At 42.1% G+C, this 22,391-nt stretch overlaps 1 protein-coding gene across 2 annotated transcripts in view; it reads left to right on the plus strand.

The window, feature by feature from the left end:
* lmo3 (LIM domain only 3) overlaps positions 1-16,464 on the plus strand; it is a 63,066-nt gene extending 46,602 nt beyond the window's left edge. For both annotated transcript variants that reach the window (XM_078234700.1, XM_078234701.1), the window contains exons 3-4: positions 7,166-7,291; positions 16,359-16,464. In XM_078234700.1, the coding sequence (XP_078090826.1) occupies positions 7,166-7,291; positions 16,359-16,464 (232 nt within the window). The remainder of the gene's footprint in view (positions 1-7,165; positions 7,292-16,358) is intronic.
* Positions 16,465-22,391: the final 5,927 nt, after the last annotated feature.

Raw genomic sequence — 22,391 nt, forward strand, 5'->3', positions numbered from 1 at the left:
GTGATGGGCAGCAAGTGGCTGTTCTGAAAAATGCAGCCATATGGTACTTGCATTTAAGTGGGAAATGAGATGAAAATCTATCCATCAGTTATCTGTTTATGATGTGGAGATGCCAGCATTGGACTGGAGTGGACACGGTAAGAAGTCTTGTCACACCAGGTTAAAGTCCAACAGGTTTATTTGATAGCTCATGCTGCCAAATCTATTGGACTTTAACCTGGTGTTATCTGTTTAATACACGTTGACTAACAGGTGATCCCTATCCTAGCATAGGGAGGTATCGGTGATAGAAACTAGAGGACTATGGCCTTAACCAGTGGTAATGTTTGCCAGTTGTCTGACTCTACAACTGCATAACCTGTAAGGTGTCTTTCCCCTTGGTCATTGCTGGTTAGATGGGTTGGGGCCTACTGATTTAAGATTGGTGCGTAAAGGTGGGTCTGGCTGTTCCTTGATCTCTCCTGTTCACATGCATTTGGGAATATTTTAAAAACCAACTCCCATCATTCATTTTAATGGCATGCTGGACAGTATGGAACTCCATTGCTTGCACTTGGCTATCTTGCTACCTGAACCTTGATTGTGTTTTTAACAGCTTATGCTCCCACTTTAATCAGCAGTTCCTGTCTACTGTCCTATTACAGTAACCTTTCCAAATTATTTTGTAACAGCAGTTTGGACAGTCGTCAATTTCTTTATACAAGAAACATGACCCTGAACCAAAGAAACTGAAGCCAGGCAGTGGAACCATGTGTTTGTGCTTTAGAGTTCCAGCACACACTGAATTGACAGAGTATCATGTTGCCAGTTGCATATTTAAATTGACGTTGCTACTTCAGTAACATTCTTGGGGGCACTAATTGGATGGCAATTTTGCAGCCCCTTTGGCACAATCCCATGGGCTGCTTCTGCCAATTCCCAATCTTTCTTCCAGTGACTGTTGAAACCAAAGATTGGATGTCTTAAGGGTTTTTAAAACCTGTGGTCTAGGTCCTCCATTCTGTTTTGTTTTGGGCTCAATTTTTAAAGGCTAATTTTTACCCTGCCATTAAATCGAATGTTTCTTTTTGCAGCACCGGTTTAAGGAATATCATTACAGTAAAAAGAGTATCTATTATGCTGGAAGTCCAAAGATGTTTTGCTACCTTGATCATTGGATCATTCAATCTGTTTGTTTATATAATGCATTTCACATCTGACTTGAAAAATCAATGATTTTTTTTTTGAAGTGCAATTATATCTGTTCTTGGGCAGAGTAAGATGCTACAAACACCAGTAAGTGACCAACTATCAAATGCAGATTGAATGACCACTTTGCGCAACAACTTCATTCTGTCTGCAAACGTGATTGGCGAGCTTTCAGCCACTTTAATGTTCCCATTAGCTTTCAAACTATCCCTGGCTGAGCGCAACACCAGCTCCTGGTCCTCTTCTGAATAGGCACTTTAAAGCTTTCCAAACTCCGCATTGGGTTCAAAGATTTCAGATTAACTTCCCTCTGTTTCCTTATCATTTGTGTGTTTCAGTCTTGACTAGAACTAACACACGAGCTCGGAATCTGGGAAACGTTGCTATTCGCAGGGTGTATTTACAATTGGCTGTGTGAAGCCTTGTGCCTTTGAAAGCATCAATTTGGAAGATCTTGGCTACATGGTCAGGCATGTGGTGATTCAGGGTTCTTCAGGATCCTGTAAGGTGGAGGTCACCAAGCTGTTTTGGTGACCTCCACTGGCAATGTAATGAAGATGGTTGACTATTCCTGCAGATTCTCTCGAACCAGATCATCCACTTTCGAGTGCAACCCCCTTGGCTAAGTCTGGCCCCCCCTGGGTGCCTACTGGGAATAACACTCTGATCTAAAGCAAAGTGCCCTTTGGCAATCATCCCTATATGTACAATTAAACATCGTCAACTGAAGTCCTTTAAACATGCAAAAATTGGCTCTTTTTTGCTGGTATCCCACTGGAATATTTTTAACTAAAATTTGATGGTTTGTTGTTCTAATTCCATAAAGTGCAGGATCTGTAATTTGAAAATGAGATTTCAGTCAGTAGTGATGAGGGAAATTTGTAGAATGAAGCTGCAGGGCTTGCGGTTGGATTTGGGCATTGTGTTGTTTGATTATATTCCATTTATCAGTGTGGTACAATCACCATTCCCAAGTGTGGCTTCATTAGGTGGCGTAATGCAGAGAGGAGAAAAGATTGAGAGAGCTCAGTCACGGAGACAAAAGACATTGTAGAAATCATCTTTGCTCAATGGAAACCCAATATCTAATTTTAAGTTGTCTTGATGGAAAAAACAGCAGAGGTCTGGAGACATGATGCACCATTAGTTCTAGTTCGGCGTCCAAGAACAGGACAAATCCCTAGAAATTTCATTGGGGATAATGGAGACCCAAGCTTGTGTTCTCATGTAGAACTCTGCCCCAATATTGGAAACCCACTGGCATAATGGTGTTTTTGTATAGTGACTACATTAATTCCACTTTGGACTAGATTAAGGGAGAGTCTTAGCTAGCCATGCAATCCTGGTTTGAACCCCATTTTGTGCTCGTTAGTCAGCTTCTGCCATACTGAATGGAGGGACACTTCAACTGACCTAGACTCCTTTGGGCTGGGAGAGAGCAATGAGCCAAGCTTGCTGTAACCGTTTGCTCATAAGAACAGCCCTGCTGAAAAATCCTGTGGACATTGCACCTGCGCTAAATGTCTTTTAGTGGTAACCATTGGCCAGTGCCTTTGCAAAGAATGGACACTTGTTGAATGCACTATACCGGAGTAAGCAACTTAGATGGGAAGAAAATTAATTACAAATGCAGTAGTATAGTGTCTGTTAATGTTGATTGTGAACAGAGCAAAAGAGTTTGCTTTCAGGGCTCATCAAGAATTCAATTAGGGAGACTTTTTGTTTTTCTATCCATCCTGATGTCTCCTTTCTTTGCTATTCAATACAAGGGCATGTTAGACATGCAAAGTACATGGCTGAGTACATTTAATATTTTATTTCACTTTAGGAATTAATTTGTGGTCCCAGCACTGCTGTCCAGTTGGTGAAACCGTGAAATTGCAATCTTGGACAGGCAAGGTGGCTGAATTCGCCTCCTTTATCACTATGCTTTATAGCAAACTATCAAGCTGCTAACTGTAAATGCAAAAATAGTCTTTCTTTTTTCGTTTCCACAAAGTGCTAGCAGTTGGGTTACATGATCACAATGCAAACAGCTAATTTCAGTAACTAATTATATTCTGCAGTATATGCACCATATGTTTAGCAAGACTGGAGGTGCTATTGTGGCCCATTTCGTACTGCAGTGCTCCCCAGTGTAATGATGTCTGTTCTATGATTACGATTACTAGTACAATCGGGGGACGGCTGGAAAACTGCCACAACTGTTCAATGCCGGCGCTCGGATCTCCTTTGCTGTGGAAAATGTGCACGGAGACCTCCGTAAAGATGTTTCTTTGTGTTGATCCCAGTCTTGCTAGCAAACCTTGCAGCACAGAGATGCTATAAAATGTTGTTCAATATTCCGCAACACCCCTCTCTGCTGAACATGCTCTAATTAGGGTAACTTTATGAGGCACTCTCTCCGTATGGAATACTGCTAGCTGGAAGCACAGGCTGGATGTGGCCCTTTTATAAGACTACAGGAGAATCCCTGCAGCCAATTGGTCAAGTCCAGTCCGGAGCATTAGGCATTGAGTGGCAATTGACTTGAGCTAAGAGAGCAGCCTTGAAGTACATTTCTCTTCCTTTTGTAGCTTTTCCAGAGCAAAAGAGGGAAATGAAGACATTTTCCGTGACTGTTTTCTAAAACCGTTTCATTTTATCTAGTTGAAGTTTATTTGTCACAAGTAGGCTTACATTCACACTGCAATGAAGTTACTGTGAAAATCCCCTAGTCACTACACTCCAGCACCGGTTTGGGTACACGGAGGGAGAATTTAGCATGGCCAATGCACCTAACCAGCACATCTTTCGGACTGTTTGGGGGGTGGAGGGGAGGAGGGAGGAGAACCGGAGCACCTGGAAGGAACCCACACAGACACGGGGTGCATGTGCAGACTCCATACAGACGGTGACCCAAGCTTGGAATTGAACCAGGTCCCTGGCACTGAGGCAGCAGTGCTAACCACTGTGCCACCCCAGGAGTGTCAATTAACCACCTGGTTAAGTTGACCATAACTCTTGTATTCAATCACATTACTCATTCTCAGCTCTTGGTTGAATTTCAACCAACTAATTTCATGCTAAGGAAACTCTCGCTTTCAAGAAATGTAATGATGCCCCAACCTCCCCATTGGAAAGCTCCGCACTAGCAGGTTTTATACTTTGCCCTGCTCTCTATGGAAACTCCCAATATTTTGCTTCAAACCAGTCTGGATTAGTGCAAGTACAGTGATCACTCAAGTTCTTGGTTCACAGAAGAAATTCCCAAGGGTTAGTGGGGGACCTGCATTGGAATCAGCCTTTTTGAGAGCCTGTGGGTTTTTAAAAAGCATTACAGCGTTCAAGGATAACTTCCACTCGTGTTCCTAGGTTGAGGTTTTATCCACTATATCAAATGTAGCAAAATGGCATGGTCAGCAATAGTTTTGTCCTTTTTTCACTTTTATTATCTATGGACTATCCATACATAGTTCGTTCTTACCTGTAATAAAGGCAACTACATAAATGAGGGATGGGCTGACCAGACTTGGCAAGTGGCTAACGTAGGCTGTGTGAGAACAATCAAGGCTGAAGCTGTGCAGGATTGTGTTGATCTTGTCTATGCTAAATTGTACAAAGTTCTGGTTTATTGCTCAGTTGAAATAGTGTTTCATTAGTAATGGGGAGCTAATTTTTTTGAAGACCACCTGAATATCCCTGATGGGCAAACCACACCATTGGTTGGGGGGAGGAATCCAAATTGAGACAAAGCAACTCGCTTGATTGGCATCCATCCATCATAGTAAACATTCACTCCCTCCACCACTAACACAGTGGCAGCAGTGTACACCATCTAGAAGATGCACTGCAGCAACTCGAGGCCCCTTCGACATCCCCTTCCAAACCTGTGATCTCTACCACCTAGAAGGATGAGCAGTAGATGAATGGGAACATGACCACCTGCAAGTTCCCCTCCACTTCGGACAGTATTGTCTTCCTTCATTCGCTGGGTCAAAATGTGACTCCTCTCACTTTATGGAGAGAGACCGAAGAATATATCTGTGCATTTGCTTAAATGGCAAACCACCAGAAGTTCTACCTTAAATTCTCTGGATTAATTTCATCTTCCCTGCTTGATGCCTCTACCTTAGTGCCTGATGTGCTGATGTGTTATTTTCTATCTTGATTTCTGCAGTGACTTTGGGCTGCCACTAGGAGGTAGCCTCTTATCTATGATGTGTAAGAGATTTATTCTCCGGAATAGAGTGGACCTGCACCATATGGGTTTACAGGGAGGGGGTGGGTCGTGGCTAGGCTAGCCACACCTTCCAGCAATTCCTGGTTGCAATATGGGATAAATAACATTAACATGGTATGGGAGCAGCTGGAATCAAGTGGCTCAGCTGGAGATGCATATGTGGGGTGATGTTGGTTAACGCAGACTCACTTGGAGATTTTGTACTACTATCTACATTGTCATAAAATAACATACAGGTAGATTTTGGTTTTCCAAGTTGCATATTCCAGTGGTAGGTGATACTTCTGACAAAGCTTTGGTTATAATACTTGTATGGTCAGATCTGGGTTTTGCTCCATTGCTCTCTGGGTTAGTGCTGGCCCCTGCTTGATGCTAACACTGGGTGTCTGAGGTATATTTGTTTTAGTTGTCAGCTGCACCAACCACCCTCCTTGTCCCCCACACATGCACAATAAAATTGTGTATTGGCAGGTGAACAATCTGACTTGGCATGCTCTACATTTTTTTGGCATTTGGATCCAAATAAGCTACTGTTTCCCAAGGCACCCTGCCGAGGTGTTAGTCTTTTTAAATGATATAAATAAGAATAATGACTGCTGCTATATGAAAAGCAGAGCTGGCCAAAACCAATATTGCAGTAGTTGTTTGGGGGGGGTTGTGGATGGAAGCCATATAAAATGTTGGAAGTACTGCTAATCTCCCAACTGCTTTGCCTTTGAGTCGTGGTTAAGGCCTGAGATTCCTATTGCCTGCTTTGAAGATTTGAGAATTATCAAGAGATCTTCGTCAGTGTCCATTTGTCCCAACATTGTTCCCCTCCCAAAGACTGAGCTTGCTCCAAGAAACTAGAATCCATTTTGAAGATGTATTTGTATTGCAGTGAAATGCTTCATACATTGTCTTACAGGGTGACATTCAGCCCATTGGAAGTGCTGGTACATCACACTAACCAATAATTCCTGCTCCCCTGTTTTTTTTGTGTCATTTCCCTTTTTCAAGCATTTATCCAGTTCCATTACTGTTGGATCTGCTTCCAGCACCTTTCTCAGGCCATGGGTTATCTATCATATCTTGCTGCATTTGTATATTTAAAGAATTTCTTTGGTTCTTTCGCCAATTAGCTGTGGCCTTTGGTTACTGACCCACTCTATCAAAGTGTCATAAAACTGAGTCCTTCTGTTAACTCGCCCCTTCTCAAGCTTTTAAACCTCCTGTATAACAGGAGCACTGCATCCCTGGTACCATCTAAGCTACAAGATGAGTCGAGTGTGTAAGCACTTGTGCTCCCTTGGACCCTGTAGATTAAACGGAGGCTTTCTAATGGTTGCAAAATGGACACTTGTTGTATTTTTAGTGTCACATAGGCTTACATTAACACTGCAATGAAGTTACTGAGAAAATCCCCTAGTTGCCACACTGGCGCCTGTTCGGGTACACCTGAGGGAGAATTTAGCACGGCCAATGCACCTAACCAGAGCACCTGGAGGAAACCCACACGGACACGGGGAGAACGTGCAGACTCCACACTGACAGTGACCCAAGCCGGGAATTGAACCCAGGTTCCTGGCGCTGAGGCAGCAGTGCTAACCACTGTGCTACCATGATGTACAAACTCCGCACAGCCAGTGATCCCAGCTGGGAATTGAACCCAGGTCCCTGGTGCTGTAGGCAGTAGTGCTTGCCACTGCCACCGTGGATGGAAGGAAACAAGCTCTCGCTGGTGCTTTTTAAAATTTCATCTTCCGCATTTTGCAGGTTGTTCGGTGTGACGGGGAATTGTGCAGCATGCAGCAAGCTGATTCCCGCCTTTGAGATGGTAATGAGAGCCAAGGACAATGTTTATCACCTGGACTGTTTTGCGTGTCAACTCTGTAATCAAAGGTACATTTTTTGATCAAAAGTCCTCGTTGTCAATGATGCATATGGAAACCCAATTAGTTAAAAGAATGTAACATCTGTTACTCACTGTAAATTCATATCATTTTTCTGAAACCCATCTGCTTTATATTAAATTTTTGACGATCGAAAATGTCGTTCATTAATCACCACAAAGTCTGCCATGACTATATAATGCCACCACCACCCCCGCCCCCCCACCCCCACCCCAGAGAAAAAGCAATGAACATTCTTCAAGTAACTTAATGCCAGAGTTAGCGGCATAAAGTATTCATTGAAAAATTCAGTCGGGTTCTGAATAACCAATAATGTTCATGGGGTTAAACAAATTAATAGTAAAGCGTGTTTAAATAGTGATGGAGATACCAGCACTTGCCAAGAAGCCAGCGCTGCACATTAATAGGAAAATTCATTAACGTTTCCACAGCCTTCGGGGGCCCTCCTGCCAACTGAAGGCCCCGGGGGGTAATAATTGTATTGAAGTCCATAAATATGTAGGATCTAATATAAAATGATACATTGAAGAATGTTTGTTCATTAGCTTGTGGCTGAGGTGCACGTATATTAAATTTAATTAATATTTTAGGAAATGAATGAAAAAGTATTGTATTTTGATCGTGAAATTACTGTTTTCTTGGGGAATTGAAATCATTTGACTTTTTAATTTTCTTAAATGGCAGAAAAGTAGCAGGCATGACACTGGAATTGCTTCTGTATTAGTGTTACTGTGTAACATTCAATATTGAGAGAATATTATTACCCCCAAAAAATGGGAGTGTTTGACTTGGGATAAAAAGCTTTTAGCTGATCTGATGGCAAAGCAAAATGGGTGAGGTAACTATCTCAACCGAGCCATTTTAGTCATAGTATTTAACCCTACAGCATGGTGAGAGGAGAGGTTGCTTGATGTGCAGTGCACAACCCAAGCCACAGATTAGCCCAGTCAATGATCGACCACATTCGGTGATAGGGGGCTGCATGTTGGGGCTTGGATTCAGTAAATAGATTTGTGATTGTCTCAAATCTCCTGAGGGTGGTCAATTAAACGCGCCAATTCCATTAAAATGACGAGGGTTGTGAATGGAGTCCAATCCATCTCACAAACCAACCTCCCACCCATTGACTCCTGCTACACTTCCCGTTGCCTCAGAAAAGCAGCCAGCGTAACCGAGGACCCCACACACCCCGGACATTCTCTCTCCCACCACCTTCCATCAGAAAAAATATATAGAAATCTGAGGTCACATACCAATTGACTTAAGAACTGCTTCTTCCCTGCTGCCATCAACCTTTTTGAATGGACCTACCTTATTAAGTCTACATCCCAGCTATAACTCTAGCACTACATTCTGCACTCTTCTCCCCTAGTCTGTTTTGTCTGAGGCACAAGAAACAACACTTCACTGTATCCCAATACATGTGACAATAATTCAAATCAGTTAAACATGCTGACCCCTTCAACCCCTCTTTTTCCTGGTGACACATTCCAAATACTTGCTGGTCCATCTCAGAAGTTGGTTATTTTGTCATCTAATTGCAAATTAGCTGCAACCCTGTTTTGCTGCTCACCCATCCACATATGTTGAAGATTCTAGTTCTGCACATTGGCATCATATTTTACAAATCTATTGCTTTCTTGAGGCGGCTTCAAGAAGGTTTGATTTGAGGGAAATTAAACACCTCTTCAAAAAGAGAAGGAATGATGAATGACCCCACCCACCCCTTGGGTATGAGCTAGATAGTGCAACCACTACTGCAACTCTCTCACTTTGCTAATGGGCAAGTCTAGGATGAGAAGTAGTGCGACCGTAGGAGCGAGGTTAGGAAACATGCAGAGTGATAGGAGTTTGAAACTCCCAGAAAAATCCTAGATACCAACTTGCTCAATTTTACATTGTGCTTGCCAAACCTGATTGATGGGTGATGGGCTAAATGACGGACACTCATTCCTACCCCATTCTGCAGAAAATGGATGCAATGAAAAGAAATAATGGAACTTGCCTCACTTGACGTTTGAGGTGCTAAATCAGTGCCTCAGCCTATATTGCTCAGTGGTCAAAACCTCAGTGAATGATGGAACTATATTGCAATATGGGTTACATAAGGGATGGAGTTGTCTCTGTTTAGTGAGTAAAGCTGCAATGTCGAACTAGACTGCTTATAGTGGATGATGGTCTTGCTTTGAGGTCTGCTATTGTTTTTGCTAAGAACGGAGTTTGCCAGCTTGGACTGACTTTTGAGCTGCTCTGTTAACAAATGACCATGTATTTTCCAGGTGCATCAGCTGCTTCATGTTTCAAATGTTTTGTGAATTCTTTTGTTCACATGCTTCTATATTGGCGTTCTTGCCTGCTGAAGTTGTGGGGCATGTACAGGTTGTGTAGAAGTGTCTTGTTGTAGTTCTCGCTGACTACTTTTTTTTAAGGCTCTTTCAGCGCCAAGATGAATTGGCATGTGTATAATTAGCAATTGGCTTCCCGTGTGTTCCTTACAGCACTGAGGAGCACTTTTTTATCTGATCACTGTTCTGAGGGTAGAACAATGGAAAACTGGGTTCTCTGGGTAACGAGGAGGGAGAGGAATTCACACTCACTTCTAAGCGATTGCTTGACCTGACCTGTCCAAGGGATACTTTGTGCTACATTACTGAGATCGATAATTGCTCAGCATGGTGCTTTGGAAAGCTGGTCCTCTGCTCGAACCAACAATGGCTCAGGAAGGAAATCTGCTTCCATCTCATCAAATCTCTGCTGGTTCTTCAAACTTGTTGCTGTTCTTGCCTGTATCTGACCACCCAGTGCTCTTTTGATCCCAGAGTCTCCAAGCTCTGAAGAGCAGATGGGACATTAAGTGAAGATGCTTGGCCATTTGGGCACCATACTATTGAGCACCTACACTATGAAGTTGCACCATTACAATGCATGTAAGTGAACAATATAATGACTAGTTGATCCTCTGTCTACTGGATAATTGGGCACTCCTGCCTCTGCCACCCTGCTCCACTCCTATTCTGTGAAGTTTGCCTTTGAATGATAACCATGTGGGTTGGGTTCATAGTGTGCAGCAAATAGCTGTGATTCACCAGAACATTGACTGGGCACATCTCATGGATTGTTGCCAAGAGCCATCCTAACCTTTTGACAGATTTCCAGTGGTGTTTCCATTTGGTATGGTGGTGGGAGGGTTAAAGCATTTGCTGCAGACCTTAAGCTGCTATCAAGTGTTCAATGAGGACAGGAGTTAGTCAAGTTTCCAACATTACCATTATTTAGCAGTTTAAAAACAATTGATAGTGGAGAGCCTGACAATTATGTTCCCTGACTTCCAAGGTGCCAAGGCCTTTGGGCTTCCCTTAAGACGACTAGACACTTGATACAAAGCAGCTGGGGTCCTGCATTGGTGAAACTATAGCCTCATTCAATTCTACCTGACCCCACAGAATCTCAATCTTGGAATTGTTACCATGCAGAAGGAGGCCATTCAGTCCATGTCTGCATCCTCCTACCTTCTGCCCCATAACCAGATAAGTCTAATTCCCTTTTGAATGCTTCAGTTGAACCTACCTCCAATACACTCGGACAGTGCATTCCAGACCTTAATAACTGGCTGCATGAAAAAGATTTTCCTCCTGTCACTTTTTTGCTTTTAACCAATTACTGTAAATCAGTGCCCTCTTGATGACTTTTGATTACCTCCTATCATCTCCCTTCTGTTCTCCAAGGAAGACTCTCTTACCTTCTCCAATCTCCAAGTTCCTCAAGTTTGGAACCATTCTTGTGAATTTTTTCTGTATTCTCTCCAAGTTGCTGCATCTAGAACTGGACACATTACTCCAGCTGGAGTTGAACTGACGTCCTACATGAATACAACACTAACCACTCTTGTAATCTGCCCCTCAATAAATGCCCCATTGAAGAGCAATCATTCCCAGCATCCTGATACTAAAGTTGTGATAAGCAAAATAGCATAACGTTTTCTCTGCTTGTCACCCTACCACCCCAAAAACTGGGATAACTCGAAAATCTTGTTTTAATTTCGCTGCAGGCAACATTCCAGTTGTTTGCACTTTGAAATTCATTTCTCTGTGGGAACATTTTTTGTAAAGATGTAAACAAATAACACTGAACATTATTTTCATTTTATTTTGTGATACCTTTACAATATTTTTTCTCCTCCACCTAGGGTGCCCAAGGCATTCTTTAATCTTTTCCAGCTAATGTTTACTTGGACAGGTCACTAGCCTGTCACCAGGGACTTGTATCTTGAAGGGCGCCACTGTGTCCAGCATAGCTGACCAGGAGTGTCTCCTGCTCTTGCTGCCTGCCATTGGTGTGTTGGAAGAATTTTGCAGATTGATTCTCAACCTGGTTGGATTTGTTATGAATGCACCTTCCTTGGCCATTGAAGTCCTGGGGTGAGACTTGAACCCAGGGCTTCTGGCTCAGAGGCTACCGACTCTGCCATAAGATCCCTGCCTTTCAGAGCCTCTTTTAAGCTTTTTGCAGTAGTCCTCCATGAGTTCCAAATGTTCTGTTACTATTGCCAGGTACTTGGCTCTTGATCCTGATTCTCATCTGCTCCATTGGCAACTTCTCCCTAACCTGCTTGAAAGAAGAGTTTTTGGTACTTGGCGGCAGCAACATTTTGTCTGACAGCGAGATGGACATTTTTTCTAACAAATTTATGCTGATTTTAATGGCAGTTACTTGAGAAATGCAGCAGAATTATTGCACCCGAGCCAGGATTGGCTGGTCTTTGGTCAGCCTTGTTCATAAGATTTATGTTGCATAAATTTGCTCATCAGCAAATGTGAAAAAGTTTCATGATCTAGTATCTGACCAAAACTTATCCCTCAACCAACATCACTAAAACCAATTATTTGATCACTTCCCTCCCCTTGGTGCTCGCAATATCTGCCATCTTTCCCTACATGGCAAACAACTTTGTCACCTGTTGGAATGGAGTGCTTTGGGACATCCTAAGCTCTTCAGTGTAAAAATGCAGATGTATTATTTTTGCATTAGAAACCCTTTTTAATACACTGCCTGCCAGTACCCATTCAACATGCTCTCTGGTAATGTAGGAGCTGCTGGTATGTGCCATCAGTGAGCAAGTCCATTGGCTTCCAGCATTGAATCTGGCCCAAGGAATTGATCTTCAGTGAGTCTTACTCATTGAAAATACTAGGCAGGGAGTTGAGGCTGTGCTTGTATCCTTTTAACTTATGGTTTCACTGAAGCAATCCCATCTCGGCCAATAAACAGACCATCCAGTATGGTACTGCATCACAAATGCATGTAAAATACCTGGTTTGTGCCAAGCCACATCCCCCCAACCCCCTCCCACCAGTCTTTTTCAAGCATCAAAAGTTCATGCGAGACTAGTTGCCCGATATTGGTGCAATGGTCGCATTCCTGATCTAGAGCTAGCTAACTCACTTGGCAAAATGGTTTTCAAACCACAAATGGGCACTTGGGTATGATCACCAAGTAGTAATTAAATTGAGATGTTAGAGATTCTGAGAAGAAACGAGTGATTCCTGTTGCCCAAACATTCTGGCATTCTTGCGCAGATCATTTTAGCTTTCTATGGAGAATTTGTGCTTTTAATTCCAAATGGGGTCTGTTTTATACTTGGCCAAAACAGTCAGTCTGCTATGTTTGACTAAATGCTGGCACAGCTGAGAAATTGCATCTGCAAGCTTGTTAATCTATCCCAATTTTGGATGAAATGTTGAAAGATTACAAGATGAGGGGAACCTTTCCTTCACCAAGTACACCCAAAATATCCTAAAAATCCATTGGGCTCCTGAATTAGATGTTGTTCCTTTGGCATTCCTCAACTTGTTTCATTCCGAAAATTTTCCTGATGCCTCAAATTTGCTGTTCGCCAGTTTGTACTTGTGTCCCACTCCTGCTTCCATGAGTTCAAACTTTGGATCTGTCTAAACTGTTTACTTGCTCCATAAGTTCCCATAATGTCTACCCCCCTGATTCCCAACCACCACTCTTTCAAGACTAATGTCATTCCTCAACTCCATTTTCTATCTCCCACTCCAAGTTTGGCATTGTCTGCAAATTGAACTACTATCCAGTGAGATGTCTGATCGCTTAACTTAAACTCTCCTGAGAGTTACCGCTATTACAGCCATCAGGCCCATTTTCAGGATTTTACATGACACAGCTTTGGAAACTGTTCCATTTCTTTTTTAATTCCTCGTGTGTGGGAGCCCAGACTATTGTCCTTGTGAAGGTGATGGTGAGCTGCCTCTTGGTGTAACTGTGTGACTTGCTACACCATTTTTCAGTGGGGCTTTCAATTTAATTCTCCCAGCTGCTATGATGGAATTTGAAGTGGTTCAGGCCTCTGGATGACTAGTCCAGTAATAATCCACTGTGCAACCATTTTCCCCTAATTTGCGGTTCTTTGAGCACTAACCCCAGAAGAAATGCCTTAGAGGTGAGCACAGTAATGGGGAGCAATTGCAATAGGATCCATGGTTGAACCTCTCTCTCATTCCAGAAGCTTGCAAATACTGAATCCTGAGTGAGACGCGTGAAAGCTGCTACTGAGATGCAAGCAAGAGTTTTCTTGAATTGGCAAAAGTTACAGTAAAATGAACTGATATACAGGCCAGGGGCCCTTGATAATTGGCCATCTAGGATCTAGTTTTAACTTGCTTTCTACAGTGCAGTCCCCTTCAAAAATATTCTAGCATTTTGAATTGGATTTTAAACTTCAAGCAATACAAAGCTGTTGGAAAATCAGTTGAACAGGCCGTCTCTTGACCAGTTACAGACTGAATTCAAAAATATTTTGGTTATTTCATCTTGAAATCCTAGAATCCCTGCACAACAGGAGGTGGCCATTTGGCCCATTGAGCCTGCACCAACTGAGCATCTAACCCAGAACCTATTGTTACCCCACAACCCCCCCCCCCCAACCTACATGTCTTGGGACATGAGGGGCAATGCGTTGCCAATCAACCTACCATGTACATCTATTGTGAATTATTCATTGGTTTGATATTTCACATTTTGGTCTGAGGGGGAGACTGAATGCATAGATGATCAAACGTGTCTATGTAAATGCTGCATCAGTGGCATTTCATACAGTATGGATTGAACAAGTTGAATGCTTTCTGAATTAAATTTAGTCATTTTAACATCAAGCAATTTTGAGATGGATTAAACACATCAGAGCCTAGATCATTTAATAAAAATTGGGTAGAGCAAAACCAGACGGCTAAAAAAATCAAAATCCCCACAGTGCTCAAGGAGACCATTTGACCCGTCGAGCCTGCACCGATGACAATCCCACCCAAGCCCTACCCCTGTCACCTCACATACTTACCCTGCTAATTCCTGCTGAAACTTGAGGAGCAATTTAGTATGACCAATCAACCTAATCCCCCACGTCTTTGGAATGTGGGAGGAAACCCACACAGACACCATGCTATGGTGTTGTGAGGCCACACCCGGAGTACTGTGCACCCCCTCCAGTGCCAGTGTCCTTTCTCAACTAGAGACCAAAACCTGTACAGAAGACATTCACTGGGTTGATTCCAGAGTTGAGAGGGTTGGCTTATGAGGAGAGACTTGGTAGACTGGGACAATTCTCATTGGAATTCAGATGAGGGGGGAAATCTTCTGGAAACATAAGATTATGAAGGGAATAAATGAGATAGAAGCAGGGCAATTGTTTCCACTGGCAGGTGAAGTTAGAACTAGGGGGCATGGCCTCAATAAGGGGGAGCAGATTTAGGACGGAGTTGAGGAACTTCACCAAAAGGGTTGTGAATCTGTGGAATTCCCTTGTCAGTGAAGCAGTTCAGGCTACCTCATTGTTTTTAAGGCAGAGAGAGATTTTTGAACAGAAAAGGCATTGAGGGTTATGGTGAGCAGGCGGATAAGTGGAGCTGAGTACACTAATAGAACAGCCATGATCTTATTGAATGGCAGAGCAGGCTCGAGGGGCCAGATGGCCTACTCCTGCTCATCTGTGTTCTTATGAATATGCAAACTCCGCAGTCACCCAAGGCCAGAATGCAGCAAATAATTCAGACACAATTTCTTTACTCAGGTGACTACAGTGAGGTGAGTGCAAGTGGCTGAAGTGACCAAAGTAATATGTTAAACACTTGAGGGAAATTAGCAATAAGCTGAGTGGGTTAGATGAAGCAAGAAACTATTGTATAGAGGAGAAAAAACCACTACAGACATATCAAGGCTGAATGGCCTGTTTTTCTGGTATGTTCTGTAATTGTCTAGTTCTTCACATCCACAATACATGATCTTAAAGTTAATAACAATGTTGAATTGTTTGCAAATGGAAGTATGATGGGATCCAATTTTTTTGAAAAGTTTAAACTAGAGTAGGAAGCTCTTTGCAAAGAATAAAGTAGATTTTATTTTAAAGGACAATCTCTCGCTATTTGGGACCAACTTGTGTGGTCAAAATGGTGCAGCAAATTTAGAAATCAGTCCGAGTTAAGGAGAGACAAATTTCTCTACAATTAATATCCCCGAAATGCTTCTAATTCAACACTCGAGGACCACAGCACGTTGTGTTGCTTTCGATATTCTATCTAACCTGTTTAACATTATTACCAAAGGGAATTCTGGCAATACATTGGAACATCAGTGAACAGCTAGCTAAATAACACTGCCTGCTATTGAGGATAACCTGGGTTGCTATGTGTAATTATGCATGCTTTTGCTGGATTTGGTAGAGTAGGCATAAGAGCTTCTGAAGGTTAAATTGATAGTCAAAAGCATTGCAATTTGCTTAAAAGCCTCCAGTTAAGAATATTTTTGTGCATACTTGAGTTTTATATATACATATTAGACATAAATGGGTTTTTTTGGAACCCACACCTAACAAACATACTGCCAAATGTCTTGACTCAGTGAAGTAGTTCTCAAAGTACAATATAAATGTACAGGCAGATTATACGCTAATGGCTTTTATTTCTATTTAAAGACTCTCTCTATTGAGCTCTCCTGTATATTCACCACACTTGTTATCCTTCTATTCCCTGTTATCTGTTCAGGTTTTGCGTTGGTGATAAATTTTTCCTCAAGAACAATATGATTCTGTGCCAGACGGACTACGAGGAAGGTTTGATGAAAGAGGGCTACACGTCCCAGGTTCGCTGATGGCCATGCGTGTCAAATAGTTTGAAGCACTAATTTCTGTACTGTTTACTTAACATGTAAATATGAATTGCAACAGGAACTAATAGCATAGACGTACAGTATCCAGAGCTGGTGGCCATGTTTGGATTAAAGGTGGGACGGAAAACGGTATATAGTCATTTTGTTCCTGTTCTAAGTTGAATGTCTCTTAGACCACCTGTATATATTGAGCTTTGCCATGAGGGGGAAACCCGTTCCCCTTTCTTTTTGTTTGCTGCTTACAGTTTATAATTTTGTTTGTCATTTTGGCATGAGATGTTTATTTTGGATGACTCTTGTATATACAATATTGTAATATTTGAAGCACAAATGTAATACAGTTTTATTGTGTTAACATTTGTGTTCATTCCCTTTTGTTTCTTGGTACTGTGCATTTAGTACAATCAGTGTTCAGATTTATTGTACAATTATGCTTTCTGTATTCTAACTATTTTAACTGAGCTGTAACTTTCTATTAAAATAATCAAACTGCAATTCTATGCACTTTAATTTATCTGCCAATACGATGTGTTTAAAAAAAATCTGGAGACTCGAGTAGCCAAATAATATATAATCTCCTCACCTAGAGGCTGGCATTAGAAATTACCGTTCTGATATAAATGCTTTGTCTACCAGATGAGATCAGTTTGTTCAATAAACAATTTTACACCATGGTTTTGTGCAACATGTTGCATGAACTTGCTTTATTTTTTCTGCCTGTCCAGACTGGAATTAGTGCGTTTTCCTGTTGGCATATGTTTTAAGTGTCACCCAGACTACACACGATCTTGATCCAAAAAGTGTATATTTCTGATCTGTTACTGTATTGGGAAATATTTTTAACCTCAAGGGCTTGAAGAATGGAGACTTGTTGTTTTATGTTTGTGACTCTTTTTGATGTACTTCAGTAATGACTAGCAGCTGAATGACTGACTGTTATCTGCAATTTGGCAGCCCTTAACAGGCAGCTTAACTCCGCAGCATTAGTCAACTTCATTCTGCTTTCCTGATAACTGTGATCTTTAACTGCAAATGTGTGCTTTTAAAAAGGTACAAATCGCACAAAACAAATTAACCCACAGGAACAGCCTCGCGTGGATGTAGTTTAATGTATTTGAAGAAAAAAATCAAAGCGAACCATTTTAGCAAAGAACTAAACGTCTCTACCTCTGAACTGCAATTTGTGTTCGCGACAACATGCGTGAGGTGATATTAGAAAAAGTTGGGCATTGGTTGCACATTTTAAAATAATTGGATTTGGGTTATTTAATCTGACTCCATCCACATTTAGTAATGGGAAGAGACCACCTACTAACATCTAAAATTCTGAATACCATTGGAATTCAAATTGGTTCCAGATTGCTTTAAGGACCCTGGATGTTCTGCAAGGGTATCGACTATATGGGCTGCTTTACATGGTATTTTCAGAGACATTTATCTCCTAGCACTTATAGCTGCCTTTTAAGTATCAAACGTAAATGTTCCCATTGGTGCTGTGCAGTGTGAGCTATTAACTTTATGTATAAAGGAGCTACTGCTATAAATGTTACATTATCTGTAAAGATTCATTTTGCAAAATGGAAGCATTGCTGATGGGATAGCTCTCATTCCAGGCCCGGATCGGGATCGGAGTGAAATGTGTCACAGGAGTTAAATTGTGGAAATGTTCCTCTGACTCCATCTTGAACTGCCAAGTGGAAATTTAAACTCTCCCATTAATCTTGCAAATTTCTTTTTGAAATGTGGTCAACAGCGGCAGAGTGGTTTGCACTGCTGCCTCACAGCACCAGGGACCCTGGTTTGATTCTCAACTTGGGTCACTGTGCAGAGTTTCACAGTAACTTCATTGCAGTGTTAATGTAAGCTTTGCTTGTGACTAATAAACTTTAAAACTACTTTAGAGTCTGCACGTTCGCCCCGTGTCTGCGTGGGTTTCCTCAGTGCTTCGATTTCCTCCCACAGTCTGAAAGATGTGCTGGTTAGGTGCATTGGCCATGCTAAAAATTCTCTCCCTCCGTGTACCCGAACAGTTGCAGGAGTGTGGCGACTAGGGGATTTTCACTAACTTTTTTTGTAGTGTTAATGTAAGCCTACTTGTGGCTTACTTTAAACTTTAAGTTTAAAAGTATGTCATTGAAGTCTTGGGCTGGCCATGTGTGACTTCACAGCAGGAAGATCTTTAGATCAGGCTATCATCTGTAGCACTGATCTTTAATCTGGCAATGATGGGGAGCAATAAGAAATAGCAGGCCATTCGGCCCTTCAGCCTGTCCCAAAAGATTCACGACCTTTCTCCTCGGCCTCAGTCCTAAAAGATTACCCCTTATTCTGAAACTCCCAGATAGGAGAAAATATCACCCCAAAATGAAAATGAGGCTCTATCTAAATGCACAAAGACTTCTTAATCTTGGCCTTTATTGTAAAGCAACTTTCAAGTAAAGCATTTGCTTTCCTAAATGTTTGCAGTATCTGTATCTTCCTGTGATTTGTATGCAAGGACGTGTAGACCCCTCCCAATGCCACACTTTTAAAATGCTCCACCTAAGTGGATAACATGTTCTATTCCATCTGTCATGTTCTTGCTTGCTTGCTTAAATCTGCCAATATCACTGCATCATCCTTGCTGCTAACTTTTCCATCTAGTTTTATATAATCTGCAAACTTGAACACCATTATACTTCCCCTCTAAGTCATTGCTATAGATTATTAATAGTTGACATCCAAGCACCTTGCAGTAGTTGTAGCATGCCAACCTGAAAATCACACTCAAATTCCTCCTTTCTGGTTTCTGTCTGTTAACCAATCCTCTATGTTCTGCCTCTGATTCCCTGAATGCTAATTTTGTGCAATAACTCTCGTCATCTGCTCCTGGAATTCTTTCTTTGGGCAGAGCTGGTCAGTTTCTGAAATGAGGGTTGCCTTTTGGACTGAGGCAAGAAGAAAGGGTTGTGAACCTTTGGAGCTTTACCCCAGAGAGCTGTGGATGCTCAGCTGAGGATTTTGGGTACCAAATGAATAAAGTGGCTTGGGAAGATGAAGTTGAGATGTATGCTGAGCCATAGTCCTATTGAATGGATGAAGTGGGCTTTGATTACGCAAGTTTTTATCCCATAGAGCAATTGTTCCCATCAGTGATCTGACTAAGATCAATATTATGCAAGCTAACAACTGGTCCTGGGATCTTGCTGCTGTTATCCCCTCGAGTAAAAATAGGGGGTTGGGAAGTTTCCTGACTTAACCTTCCTGCTGCCTCAACAAAAATCTGGCCCTCTGTCTTTTCCTTTTTAATCTAATACTTTTAACTATGATTGGACTGCTTTTCCTGTTTTTGGTGGGGGGTGGTGGGGTAGGTAGAGAGAAATAGGGGTTATTCCTTTTGGGCATTTATATCCAATGTGAATTATGTTTTGCCCTTGCCTTGGTCAACTCTTCCCTCTTAACCTACATTTGCCTTGTTCCAATTTAAGAGCCTAGTTTTGACTTGACAAAATCACTCGCAAACAAGATCATGTCATGATCATTCTGCCCCAAAACTTTTAATGAGATTTATTAATTAACTTTCTTGCACAATGCGAGATCTAAAATTGTTTTGTTTCCCCCTCCAATTAGTTCTTTCAATCATGGTTGTCCTACACACAATTGGAGCAAATGTGGATTGCCCAGTCCAAAGAAGATTAAATTGCTCAGTGTTGCCCTCGTCACATGCACCCTTCATTTAATTTTGCTATTGTTCCTAATACTAACTAGTTAAAGAACTCCCACTTGTGTTCCTGCCTCGTTTCTTGTCGCTTTCGCCAGCTGAAAGCTATGTAACATTAGTTTTGGGTGGAGTTAAGATGATTTCTACTGTTATCAGGGCTGCCCACTTATCCTTTCAAGTCCAAGAATACTTAGTTCCAACCTTGATCATGGTGTTTAATTTGTGGGATGTGAGCATCATGGGCAAGGCCAGTATTTGTTGCCCATCCCTATTTGCCCTTGAACTGAAGGGCTTGCCAGGTCACTTCACCAAGGGCAGTTGAAAGCCAACCTCATTACTGTGGATGTGGAGTGGGCCAGGATACTTGGAACCAGAGAGATTTGTTTATGACAATTATGCTCACTATTACTGAGGTGAGCTTGGTATTCTAGATTTATAATTGGATTTAAATTCCACCAGCTGAGGTGGGATTTGAACCAGTGTCCCCCAGAGCATTAGCCTGGATTATTAGTCCAGTGACATCCGCTACACTTATCATATCCACCATGAACATGTACTTTGTTGTGAAGGCTTTCAGATTTAGTGCCTTTAGTTTTGTTTTGTTTCCTGCTATGTCACCATAATATCTAATGCCCTATTGCTTCCACAGCATTTTGCACTTAAGTCTGTGCTGCAAATTTGTTCAAATTGGTATTCTGCTTCACAGCCTTGACGTTTTTCTTCCTGCCTTTTTGAATTCGTCTTTTGTTGAATTTCCTTACTGCCCTCGTTCTATAGTCTCAAACCTGACTCAAGTGGAGGCTGTCCTAATGGAAGGGCTCCTTCACTCCTCTTTCTCCCCCCCCCCCCACTGCCCCAACATCCACCACTCTTTCAACCATCCATTGACCCCTTCATCCTGTCCCAATTTGGATGTGGCTCAGATGCAAAACTAAAGATTATTACTTGTATGGTTCTGTATCAACCTGGATGTCTCAAACTTACTTTGCGTCACCTCATTAGTTCTACCTATGTTCTTTTGTCCTTGTGTATGGGATCCTCCCATTCCAAGGCCTTCTCTAGCTGTAAGGCTGTGTCATTAACATTATTACCAGCCAGGTAACACAGCTGTCAGAACTCCTGGTCATAGCTGCAGAGAACAGTATCCCTATGTCTGATTAGTCTGTCCTGCTCCCAATTCTGGACTGCTGGGTAAGGAATGAATTTGATTCACCTGTGACATTCCACCTCTTGCTGTAGTCTAACAGCTTGCATTCACACTCTAGGTTTAGGTATGGGGAATAATTTGCTGAAAGGCCAGCTGATGGCATTTGGAACCTGTGAATCACAGTACGGGATCCTCCCTTCAAATAACACAGGAGGGCAGAAATTAAAGTGCTCTTATGTATTTGAGCTGCATTGTCTGTAATCCCCATTACCATAGAATCCCTACAGGGCGAATGGCCTCTTTCTGCACTGACTCTCTGAAAGAGTGTCCTACCCAGGACCTTCCCTCTGCTCTATCCCTGTAACCCTGTGTGTTTCCTATGGCTAATCCACCTAATCTACACACCTTTTGGACTAGGACAATTTGCATTGATGTAGAGTCTTTAACATTAATTGTCCCAAAGAGTGTTGCAGGAACTTAATCAGGTGCAAAAATTGACACCAGGTCAAAGAGGTAGATGTTAAAACAACCTGGTCGGAGTTTTCTGCAGCATTGTAAAAGGAAAGAGGGAACTGGAGGTGCAGGGAAGTATGAGTGCAAAGTTGACTGGAGTACTAGAAATGGGGGATCTCGGTTGTCGGAGGTTATAGAGAAAGCTTGGGCTTGACCACGAACACACAGTGAGTGACTGGGGAATGGGCTGCTGAAGTAATTTCCAAACATCGACACGTGTCATCACATGATTCCAGTCCCATAAGAACATAAGAAATAGGAGCAGGAGTAGGCCATCTAGCCCCTCGGGCCTGCCCCGCCATTCAATAAGATCATGGCTGATCTGAAGTGGATCAGTTCCACTTACCTTATGATCACCATAACCCCTAATTCCCTTACCAATCAAGAATCCATCTATCTATGATTTAGACATATTTAGGCAAATGGAGTTTAACCCTGATAAATGTGAGGTGACTCATTTTGGTAGGACTAATTTAAATGTGGATTACAGGGTCAAAGGTAGGGTTCTGAAGACTGTGGAGGAACAGAGAGATCTTGGGGTCCATATCC

This window comes from Mustelus asterias, chromosome 19 (assembly GCF_964213995.1).
Source record: "Mustelus asterias chromosome 19, sMusAst1.hap1.1, whole genome shotgun sequence".
In the NCBI taxonomy this organism is placed as follows: Eukaryota; Metazoa; Chordata; class Chondrichthyes; order Carcharhiniformes; family Triakidae; genus Mustelus; species Mustelus asterias.